Raw genomic sequence first — 12,179 nt, 5'->3', positions numbered from 1 at the left:
AGGCAGAGACAATGACATGGAGAGACGGAGTGGCTGAGGACCGGGGGGCAGGCTTGTAGGGTATACCCTTTGGTTGGTTGATGATGCATGCAGGGGATTGTAACCATGGCAATGAAGTGATATACGATAGGATGAATGTAAAGCTAATGTTCTCCCATGTAAACTAGCACATAATTCACAATAAAATTTAAAAAAAAAAAGAAAAAAAGTGCTGCCATGAACACGGCTGTGCCACACTGGATTTTAATCTCTCTTATTCCTCCCTCTAGCTCTGGCTTCTCTGGACTGTGTGTCTTCCCTAACATAAACCCAGAAAGAACGGGTGGATTCTTAAATTCTGAAACTATGGCCCAGGTAAGTATGGATTTTGCTTTCCTTCTGGAAATGTGATATTCAGGTTCTGAGGACATGTTCATTTATTATCTTAAAGCCCTGTACCTAAGTGAGCTCCACTTAATTACTCCTCCCCAGTCCTTCCTGTTCCAGTGAAGGAAGGAGAATAAAAGCCAGGTGGTCTGAGTTCCCGGGGGCTGCTGTAACAGCAATGCCACAAGTAGGTGGTTTTAAAGAACCAAAGTTTATTTTCTCACAGGTCAGGAGGTTTAAAGTGTGTAATTTCAGGGCATAGGCTCTAAGAGAAGATCCTTGTGTCTTGATAGTTTCTGCTCCTAGGTTCTTGGGCAACTCTTACGTGGCCTCTGTCTTCCTCCACTTGTGTTCCCTTGCATCTGTGCCCAATCTTTTCTTTTACATCTCAGAAGAGAATTGCTTTAAGATACACCCAACACTGATGCTATTTCACTGGGATTACATTTGCAGGAAGTTGTTGTTAAAGTCGGTTCCACCTCACAGCAAGCCCTGGTACAACAGAAGGAAACACTGCCCAGTCCCACACCTTCCTCTCTATTGTTGCTACATTAAAGCCACTGTGTCATCTCAATCCATCTTCATCTTTGTCTCTGACCCTCTACTCTTTCAAACATGATAGCCTCCTCTGTGGACCCACCTTTCCTGACAACATGTCCAAGGTGTATGAAACCAAGTTGCGCCATCCTTACTTCTAAGGAGCATCATGGCTATACTTCTTGCAAGATAGATTTGTTCATTCTCTGGCAGTCCATGGCGTAGTCATTATTTTTTCAACACCACTATGAGCCACAGGAACGGGGGTTAAACACACAGTTTAAGGGGACACAATTCAATACATGGTAAGTCCCACGGCCTCCTTCAGGGTTAATGGTCACTTCATTGTTGACCACATTATTATCTCTATGTCAAGATTAGTGGTGGAACAGTGACAGAAAGGAGTATCTGGTTTGATGAGTCAGAAGTGTTGGTCCCATTTGACCAATGAGATAAAGAGAAATGCACTGACTCCTTGTCCAGGTAGATGAGAGGGAATGTTCATGTTTACCAGCCGTAGTTCTGATATGTGGTGAGATTTCAAGCTTTATGAGGTCTCCAGAATTGGTTAAGACAGCAATTTGGGCCTATAGATGTGGACGGCATATTCTTGCCAGGGCATCTGAGAGGTGAATTGTTCTGTTGAACAATGGACTTGGGTAACCTGGACTTGGGTAACCTCGTCATCATTCTGGCTCATTTCACACCAAAACCAAAAAACGCACTGCCAGCGAGTCGATTCTAAATCATAGAGACCGTATAGGCCAGAGCCCAGCTGCGCCCTTAACCACTTTGCCACGATGTCTCCAAACCAAAGCATGTTTTATGGCAATAGTAAAACATGTTTGCCTTGAGCATTGTACTCTTTTAAAGAATTATGTATAGCAGATCGATTCTACAACGTAACTAAAGCATAGATAAGTTTAGGTGGCTGCAAGTCTAGGTGGTTGTCGGTTTCTACCCATAGCGACCCTGTACAGGGTTTCCGAGCTGTAAATCTTTACGGGAGCAGAAAGCCTCATCTTTTTCCCGCAGAGCAGCTGGTAGTTTCGAACTGCTGACCTTGAGAGGTTCACAGTCCGATTCGTAACCACTACGCTACCAGAGCGCCTTCTTATTGTTGTTCAGTGCCGTCGAGTCAGTTCCGACCCATAGTGACTCATAGTGACCCTGTTGTACCAGAGCTCCTTAGTTGACTCTAATTCATGTAGCGTGTAGATGCTCTGTCTCACTCACAACCACATGAGGGCGTTCCTCAGTTACAGTCAAGCCACATCAGGGCTCCTCTCTCCTCAGCCACACCCACATCACATCGCTCCTCAGTTACAGCCACGCCCACATCGGTGCTCTCCTCAGTCACGCCTACCTCATGGCTCTCTTCTGTCCGTGGTGGATTCACTCCTTGCCTTAACTTTGGGGATGTGTCTTTTCAGGGACTAGTGACGTTTGAAGATGTGGCCATAGACTTCTCTCAGGATGAGTGGGCATGCCTGGACCCTTCTCAGAGGGACCTGTACTGGGATGTGATGCTGGAGAACTACAGCAACCTCGTCTCTCTTGGTGAGTTCCTGCCTTGAATCACTTCACACACGTCATCTTGTTAGTGTTGGCAGTTGCTGTCAAGTGGATTCTGATGCCCAGTGAGCCATGAGCCAATGTGTGCAGAGACAAATGCGCGGTAGGGTTTCACAGCTGGGATCTTTTCGAAGCAGATTGCCAGTCCTTCTGAGGTGGTTTGAACTGCCAACCTTTCCAGTGGTAGTCAAGTGCTTAGCAGCCATTGGCACCACTAGGTGACTCCTAGTGGTAGGCTCAATCAAAAACATTTTATACTCCCTGAGATCATCTTGATCACAAGGGGGGAAATAGAGAGCAAACTTTCCAAGTATTATGGACTCCAGACTTTCTGTAGCCACGGAGGCTGGATGAACCCCTGAAACAACTGCCCTTTGATCATCTTGAAACCTTAAACCAATATATATTCTCTGAAGTCTTCTTACAAGCCAAGTGAACAATAGTTAGGGTTAACAGTAAAGAATATCTGCCTCCAGCGTTGTGCTCCTCTAAGACCTACCTCTATGGGGGCAAAGTACCAACGGCAGGAAACTGAGGGAGCAGCAGCTCAAGAAAGGAGGGGAGAATGGAACCAATGCCACTGACTTGTATGTGGAGAAACTGATGTTATGTTTTGTAGCGTAGTCTCAACAAAAGAACATGTTTTAATTTTGTACTTCAAAGTTTTAATTTTATTTTTTGCATCATGTGGCATTTTTGAAAGTGGGAGGATTTCCTTTTGAAGCTAGGGAAAGAGACTTTTTGGCTGGGAGAGAAAGGACAAGAGTCCAGAGGAAGGGAAAGGCCAGTGGCCCACCTGGGAGGGGAGCTTGGCCCATAACGTGTTTGCATAGTGCCCTTCAAGGGACCAAGGCCACTGAGACCAGAAGAACGAGATGGTGCCCAGCTATTCCACTCCCCATAAATAGATTGAAACTATTGCCCTGTGACATGCTTCAGGCCTTGATGGACGTGAACCTGAGGTCACTGTTGCTAAATTACAAATTAGCTCAAAAGTACTGTGCTCCTCAGAAAAAAAAAGCACCTGTGTGATTGATTATAAAATCCACAATTACTTTATAGCAAAGATGAGAATGTAAGGGGCCAGGGAAACTAGATGAATGGAAACAGAACAACTAGAGCCAAAAATCATGACAATCTTCGCACATTGTAAAGAACATTAGCCAAGGTCAGCAAACAACTTGTAGAGAAATTGTTGAATGAGGACCTTCACTGAAAACTTAGTAAAATATGATTTACCCAGAAAGTCCAAGGCTTCCGGGAAGAAGTGAAAGTCTCCCTATGAGCTTCATTTTCCCTGCATCCTCCCACCCCACTTGAGCCCCATGGCGTACTGATGTTGCTGGGCTCTGAACCACTCCCTGAGCCAAGTTGTCCATAACACGACTCTCTATCCTCGGTAATTCCTGAAACCTGACTGTTAGCCTAGGTATCTTTTATTTTTTTGGCGGAAGAGCTTCCTGTTCTTTAATCTGTTATGGTCTTCCATCCCAAGACCCCGATTACCTGGGTTTCCCTTGTTTTAGATTGTTTTCACTGATACTAAACGCATGCCAAGACTCAACGTTTGATAGATAGTTTCAGTATATCAAAATGTTGACATCCTAAAGATACCAATTCAACAGCTTTAATGACACTGATTACGTTCGTTCCTCAAATTGTACAACATTCCTGCCCTTAGCTGAGTCGGTCCTCCCTGTGAGCATACACTCGCTGCCTTCTAAGGGTCCTACCTAAACTTTCAAGCTGCTGTTGTCCACGTGACCCCAAATACAGCTCTCAGAAGAGCACAGTGCTCAAGACAGACATTTTTTGCTGGTTAAGCTAAACCGCTATTTTGGTTTTAAGAAGACTTCAGGGATATTTGTGGTTTAATACTTGAAGATGATCTGAGGATGTCATTTTAGGGGTTCCCACAGCTTCAGAAAGTCTGGAGTTCATGAGAATTTGAAACTGTTCTGCATTTCCCCTCTTTTGATCTAGATTCTAGTCTTCATCTTTCGTATCAAATATAAACACTGCCAATGCAGGAACAGACAGCTTAAAGAATTATAGTGACGTCAACATTTTGATATACTGACCTATCTATCAGCCGTTGAGTCTTGGCATGCATTTAGTATCAGTGATAACAATCTAAACCCAGGTAATCGGGGTCTTGTGCTGGAAGACCGTAACAGATTGAAGAACAGGAAGCTCTTCTGTCAAAAAAAAATCAATAAACCCCACAAAAAAAACAAACAGCCGCTGAACCTAGGGTACCTAGGCTAACAGTCAGGTTTCAGGAATTACCGAGGATACAGAGTCGCGTTACGGACAACAGCAGTTTGAAAGTTTAGGTAGGACCCTTAGAAGGCAGCGAGTGTACGTTCGCAGAGGAGGAACGAGTCAGCAAAGGGCAGGAATGTTGTACAGTTTGAGGAACGAACGTAATCTGTCATTAAAGCTGTTGAAATAGTATCTTTTTTGCTGTACATATACTCAACAACAAATGTAAAAATTTTTTTAAGTATCAGTTTTTATAAACAGAAGAGTTTTCTAGTATGCAGTTAACATGCTCAGCTGTTAACCGAAAGATTGGTCCACCCAGGGGCACCTGAGAAAACAGTTCTGGCTGTCTACTTGGAGTAATCAGCCACGGAAAATCCTACGCGGCACAGCTCTGTTCAGACGCACGAGTTAGGATCAGCAGCAACCCCCCCACTAGCATGTTCCAAATACGTAGCTGTGGTGTGGCACTGTGGGATCAGCACTAGACTGCTAACCATAGGGTGGTGGTTCAAACTCACCAGCTGTTCCTTGGAACCCTATACAGGCTCGCTATGAGTCAGAACCAAGTTGACAGCTCTTCACAACCACGACAAGCGTGTTCCAAAGTTGGTCGTTATGAACTTGTGGATTCCAGTGTCTGATGTGTTCCCTCCTGTTATAGTTAGTGCCCCTGATTGGGGCAAGGTTATTCTAAAGTTGACCTCTTAGGCATGTCACATTTCATCCGACATATGCATACATCAGTTTTTCTAGAATATTGTTTACACAACAAGCCAACTGTGCGTACATTCCTAATTTTTGGTTTTCTTATTTTGCCATTGTTGGTAAGTGCCATTGAGTCGGTTCCGACTCATAGCGACCCTGTAGAGGGTTTCTGAGGAGCTTCTGATGGGTTTGAACCACCGACCTTACGGTTTAGTGCTGATTCATTAGTGGTGGTGGTGGTGTTGTCAAGTGCTGGCGAGTCGATTGTGACTCATAGCGACTCTGTAGAGGATTTCCAAGGAGTGGCTGATGAGCTTGAACTGCCAACCCTGTGGTTCAAACTGACTTTGCAGTCCAGGGCATTAACCCACAATGTATGGTCATCGTCCACCTTCACTTATCAGGGTTTATAGCTGTGAATGTCTCTTTTGTCAGCTAATAGGGGGTGAAGGGCACGCTAGGTAACACAAACAGTTAAGCACAAGGCTTCTAATGGAAAGATTCAAACCCATTGAGAGTCCCCTGTAAAGACGCATTCGAGTGGTTTCCAACTCCTAGCGACCCTGTAGAGGGTTTTTGATAAGCCGTTGGCAGGTTTGAACCGCCAATCTTCCTTTATCCTACGGCGCGCCACACCAGGCGTCCCATAAGAGTACAGGATGGGAGATGCTATGGTGCTGTTCTCCTCTGTGAGGTAGGGGTGTCGCGAGTCAGAATTGAGTTGCCGGCATCAGAGGCAGCAAGCACTAGCTACCAGCCAGGACAGCCGCAGAACAGGGTTTTCTGGGTTGGCTGTAGAGGCTTTCTGCCCATGCTTTGTCTAAGCACACAGTGGCGCCAGATGCAGGGCGGGACTGTTGTGATTAAGTACCATGGAGTCTGTTTCCGAACCATAGGGACCTTGCACACAGGGTTTCCTAGGCTGTAAATCTTTACAGGAGCAGAAAGCCTCATCTTTCTCCCGCGGCACAGCTGGTAGCTTCGAACTGCTGACCTTAAGGTTCGCAGCCCGATTCGTAACCACTACGCTAGCAGCGCTCCTTCGGGGCGGGACTAGGTATGTATTCTGGCTGAACATTTCCCAGAAGTCGCTGTCGTTGGTGTCATGTTCTGTTCTGCTTTCCTTGAAAGGAGACGAAACACATAAAGGTGTTTTCTTTCCAGATTGGGTGTCTTCCTTTGAGACCGAGAGCTTATCTTCAGTGAAGGACATTTACGAGATGAGTTTCTCCCAGTGGAACGCACGTCGGAAACGTCAATCCGCTGCTGGCCGTGACTGGAAGTGCATAGGTGAGCTGGACGTAGCTACGCTAGCGCGGGGACGTCTACAGGGACGTCTCCAACCAAAGGCCGCGAGCTCTGACAGAGCGCCCCCTTGTGGACAAGGCACCTCCTCGGCTAGACCACCGCAGAAGCCCCCGAGCAGAGAGAGCTCCTTTGAGTGCAAGGAGTGTGGGAAGGCCTTCAGCCGTGGCTACCAGCTTGCTCAACATCAGAAGATTCACACGGGCGAGAAACCTTACGAATGCAAGGACTGTAAGAAGGCCTTCCGCTGGGGCAATCAGCTGACCCAGCATCAGAAGATCCATACCGGGGAGAAGCCGTACGAATGTCAGGACTGCGGGAAGGCCTTCCGCTGGGGGTCGAGTCTCGTGATCCACCGGAGGATCCACACGGGCGAGAAGCCGTACGAATGTAAAGACTGTGGGAAGGCCTTCCGGCGGGGCGATGAGCTGGCCCAGCACCTGCGCTTTCACACGGGCGAGAAGGACTACGAGTGCAAAGACTGTGGCAAGACCTTCAGCCGCGTGTACAAGCTCATTCAGCACAAGAGAATCCACAGCGGCGAGAAGCCGTACGAGTGCAAGGACTGCGGCAAGGCCTTCATCTGTGGCTCCAGCCTCGTTCAGCACAAGAGGATCCACACCGGGGAAAAGCCCTTCGAGTGCCAGGAGTGTGGCAAGGCCTTCACCCGCGTGAATTACCTTACGCAACATCAGAAAATCCACACTGGGGAAAAACCCCATGAGTGCAAGGAGTGTGGGAAGGCCTTTCGATGGGGCTCAAGCCTCGTCAAACACGAGCGAATCCACACGGGCGAGAAGCCCTACAAGTGTGCTGAGTGTGGGAAGGGTTTTAACTGTGGTTACCACCTGACTCAGCACGAGAGAATCCACACGGGGGAGACGCCTTACAAGTGCAAGGAGTGCGGGAAGGCCTTCATTTACGGCTCCAGCCTGGTGAAGCACGAGAGAATCCACACAGGTAAGAAACCCTACCAATGCACCGAGTGCGAGAAGGCCTTTGGCCATCGCCATCAACTGACCCAACACCAGAAAATCCACCAGAAGTGTGCAGCACGGACCGCAGAAAGGCTTTGAGTAACGTGAGCCAGCTTAAGAGACCACGCGCAAGTTCACGCTGGTGCGAAGCCTCTCCCATCCTAAGACTGTGAGCGCTTTTAAACTGCCGTCCTGCCTTCCTCATGCCAGATCTCACGTCAGAAAGCCTTCAGTGGTCTCTCTCATGCGTATAGAACATCGCAATAGTCATTAGTGTTGTCGTTACTCAACACAAGGAAACACTCATGACAGGATTTAGCATTAGAAAGCCTTCACTGGCCTCCCTTGTGCGTACAGAACCTCAGAGTAGGCATTATTGTTACTCAACACAAGGAAACACTCATGACAGGATTTAGCATTAGAAAGCCTTCACTGGCCTCCCTTGTGCGTACAGAACCTCAGAGTAGGCATTATTGTTACTCAACACAAGGAAACGTGACATCATTTAACATCAGAAAGCCGTCACTGGTCTCTCCCCTCTCCTCTGTGTACAGAACCTCAGAATAGTCTTTGTTGTTGTTGTTACTCAACGCGTGGAAACATTCGTGCTGTAACGTAACCTAAGAAAGCCTTCACTGGTCTCTCCTCTCCTGTGTGTACAGAACATCAGAATAATCATTGTTGTTGTTACTCAACACGTGGAAACCTTTGTGACGTAACTTTGCCTTCACTGGTCTCCCTTGTACGTGTAGAACACCAGAGTAGTTGTTGTACTAGAGGCAAAACTTGGGAGACTGGAGAAACCACATTTCCTCCACGATCACCAGTTTTGGCAGTGTAGGGGACTTTTCCCACCGGACAGGTTCGTTTAAGGAATGAATGCCTTCCAGTACGTTCAGTCCGCATTGAGCTTGAGCGGACTGTCTCTCGGGAAGAACCCTGCTTAGGTAACAAGTTTACCACCGCCTACCTTTCGTCATGTGGTCCTTATCTTCTATCACCGCTACCTCCCCAACCTCTATTCCGCGTGAGGTGATGTAGTACCGCAGTGCATTATTTGTAGAAGGGGAATAATGGCACATAACAAGGTTGCGTCTGGTACATGTGAATGTTTGCAAGCCTGTGTGGAGTAGCTTGTAGCTCAGTACTAAATACCTATCGCTGTTTTTCTGGTTGTGACCACCATTGTGTTGTTCTCAATGAATTCTCGGAAGACAGTGACCTGTGGGTGCAATGAGTTGAGAATAGGACAATCGGACCTCTGCAAGTAACTAAGGAGATGATCTTCACAACCTCGGGTTCAGCAAAGACTTCTTAGCACACAAAAGGCACCCAAGGTAAAATGAAGCTTTAAGAAACTGGTTTCAGTTCACCTGGCCCCAGCCCAGTGGCTCCATTTTCAGCCAAACAGTAGACAAGTGTCAGGGGAAGAGCAGCAGAAAGTCCAGGCCCGCAGTGTGGGGTGAGGAATGTTACACTGGGGGGCGGGGGGGCTGCAGTCACTGCCAGGAAACTAAATGTGTATGAACTGTCGAATGGAAAACTGATCTCTGTAAACCCCACCCAACCCACAAATAAATGGAAATAAAATATATATTTTTTAAAAAAACAAAAACAAGCTAGGCTTCATCCACATTGCAAAGTTCTGTTCATCAACTGGTGCCATTAACACAGTGCAAGACTGAGAGACTACACTCGGTCTACAGCCCCCTGACCAAGGACTCAGGCCCCCTCACGCCAGTCCCAGTCGTTAAGACAAGGAGCCAGAACAAAGGGAGGAGGTACGAGTAGGCCCCTTGGCAGGAAACGACACCCAAATGGCCAGCTGTTGTTACTAGAAGCGATTGAGCTGGTTTCACCTCAGAGTGACCTTATGTACAACACAACACAACACTGCCCAGCCCCTTGCCGTCCTCACACACGTTGCTACCTTGAGCCCAGTGTTGGAGCCCATGTCACTGAGGGTCTTTGTCTTTCTCACTGACCCTGCACTTCACCAACCACTCTACCCTTCTCCAGGGACTTGGTCCCTCCTGACAACATGGCCAGCAAAGAGCATCCTAGCTTCTTCACGACAGATTTGTCTGTTCTTGTGCCCCGCCAGGGCTCCTTCATTCCACATCGGGAGACACAAAGGAAAACCCAACGTGGTGGCATCAGACACTCACCAGAAGAGCTGAAACGAGGCCCCAGGGCTGTGTAAATGGCCAAGTCAAAAGGTTGCTGTGTCTAAGCCGCCCTGAGGCCCCTCAGCAGACAGGCTTGGCGATCTGCCTGGTAAAGGTCACAGGCTTGACAACCCTGTGGAGCGCTTATACCTTGCACTTAAAGTGATCACCGTGAGCCAGTCAATGGCCAACACCACCAACTCAGTTTCACATTTCCACCTGACCTCCGGATCTCATCCTAAAAGCCACTCCCCTTGGTCAGGTGGGCTCTGACTCACGTGACCCTGTAGGACAGAGTGGAACTGCTCCGTAGGGCTTCCCAGGCTGTAAATCTGTATGGAAGCCTGGAAGCCGTGTGCTCCGCCCTGTGTCATACAGCGGCTGGTGGGTTCAAACCACGGACTTCCAGTTAGCGGACTGTGGCTTAACCCACCGCGCCATCAGGGTCCCTCCTCCTCACCCTACTTCTGTTTTCCTTTTTTCCCCATAGCACCCTCTCTCCTTCTAACACAGGTTATACAACAGAGTAAGCACCAGACTGCTAACAGTACTGCAAAGTGGTTAAGTGCATTCCAGGTGGTTCCAAGTCATAGCAATCCTGTATAACGGTTTCCAAGGAGTGGTTTGTAGTTCAAACCCACCTTACAGTCCAGTGCTTTATCCTACAGCGCCACACCACTCCTCGGAGGTTCAAGCCCACCAGCTGCTCCTAGGAAGAAGGATGAGATTTAGTCTCGGAGACCCTAGATAGGGTACTTACGAGTTGGAATCTTACAGATGGAGTTGGGTTGGGTTGGGTCTTAGCATACTAAAGGAGCGCCAGAGTGGCACAAACATGCAAACAGCCGGCAGTTCAAGTCCATCCAGATGTGCCCTGGAAGCAAGTCCTGGTGGTCTGCCTCTAGGGTCACACTAGGAAAACCCTGTGGGGCACACGTGAATGGGTTGGAATGGACTCCAGGGCAGCTGGCCATGAACCAGTCTCTGTTGGACCCAAAGGTCTGCACCCCTCCCTCTTTGACGAAGCACAGGGGTCCTGTCCGGAGAGGGAGGGTAATGGGGAAGGGGGGAAGGAGCCAGTAGACCCAGGGAGGGACCAGTGTCAGAGTGAGGGGAGTGGCTTCTCCTGGGGAAAGCAAACAGGCCCATGTGGGGACCTGGTGTCCATGTGGGGGAAGGGCTGGTGCGAAGAGATGACCAGAGGCCACAGGTAGGTTCAGGGGCCTGAGGAAGGTCATGAATTACAGGCTAGGAGAGGGTTCCAATGCCCAAGGTTTCAGCCAGAGAGATGAAGGTTGAGGCTGAAACCAGTGGGAGAAGCCAGTAAGAAAAGCCTGGGCATGGTTGGGGTTAGAGTATAGACACATGGCTCAGAACACCAAAACCCACTGTCCATAAAGTCACTTCAGACCCGTGGCAACCGTGCAGGACAAAGCTGAACTGCCCACGGGATTTCCAAGGCTGGAATCCTATGTAGCATCCTCATAAATGGAGAAAAGATTGAAGTTGTCAAAGACTTCATTTTGCTGGGATCAACCATCAACACTCATGGAAGCAGCAGTCAGGAAATCTAATGTTGTATTGCATTAGGCAAATCTGTTGCACAAGACCTTTTTAAAGTGTTGAAGAGCAAAGAAGTCAGCTTGAGGACTAAGCCATGCCTCAACCCTGACCCAAGCCATGGTATTTTCAATAACCATCAATTGCATGTGAAAGCTGGACAGTGAATAAGGAAGACCACAGAGGAATTGGTGCATTTGAATTAAGGTGTTAGAGAATTATTTTTAAAGTACCACAGACTGTCAGAAGTACAACCCATCTGAGTTGGAAGAAGTACAGCCAGAATGCTCCTTAGAAGTCAGACTTTGTCTCTCACATTTTGGACATACCAGGAGGGACCAGGCCCTGGAGGAGGACATCATGTTGGTAAAGTGGAAGGTCAGTGAAAAGAGGAAGACCCTCAACGACATGGGTTGGCACAGAGGCAGCAGCAGTGGGCTCAAGTTTATCAACAATTGTGAGGTTGGCACAGGATCGGGCAGTATTCCATTCTGTTGTGCCTAAGGTCGCTATGAGTCGACTCAACAGCATCTAACAACAATCTTATGAAGTCATGTGTGGCAGTTCTAACCCACCCGCTGCTCCTCAGAAACCTATACAGGGTTGCCCTGAGTCAGAATCAATGCAGCAGCAACACTTCAAGTGCAAACAGTGTTCAGAACCAGCAGCTCTCCACTGGGGGACAGGAACTAGGACTTACCTACATTCAGATGAGGGT

The 12,179-nt window shown here is 48.1% G+C and overlaps 1 protein-coding gene across 1 annotated transcript; it reads left to right on the top strand.

Annotated features, from left to right (window-relative positions):
* Positions 1 to 345: 345 nt before the first annotated feature.
* ZNF331 (zinc finger protein 331) lies at positions 346 to 7,832 on the top strand. Its single transcript, XM_006868324.1, has 3 exons — positions 346 to 354; positions 2,337 to 2,463; positions 6,616 to 7,832. Exons 1-3 carry the CDS (start codon positions 346 to 348, stop codon positions 7,830 to 7,832), a joined length of 1,353 nt encoding a protein of 450 aa, XP_006868386.1.
* The last annotated feature ends 4,347 nt before the right edge of the window (positions 7,833 to 12,179 follow it).

The sequence above is a fragment of the Chrysochloris asiatica genome, unplaced genomic scaffold, assembly GCF_000296735.1.
Source record: "Chrysochloris asiatica unplaced genomic scaffold, ChrAsi1.0 scaffold00116, whole genome shotgun sequence".
Taxonomy (NCBI): domain Eukaryota; kingdom Metazoa; phylum Chordata; class Mammalia; order Afrosoricida; family Chrysochloridae; genus Chrysochloris; species Chrysochloris asiatica.
This window is presented reverse-complemented; position numbering and strand designations above follow the sequence as displayed.

What these genes read in the sequence shown, in the direction of transcription:
- ZNF331 (XM_006868324.1), top strand. An exon ending in CAGCAACCTCGTCTCTCTTG is followed by an intron (nt 2,464 to 6,615) that starts GTGAGTTCCTGC and finishes TTTTCTTTCCAG; the next exon opens with ATTGGGTGTCTTCCTTTGAG.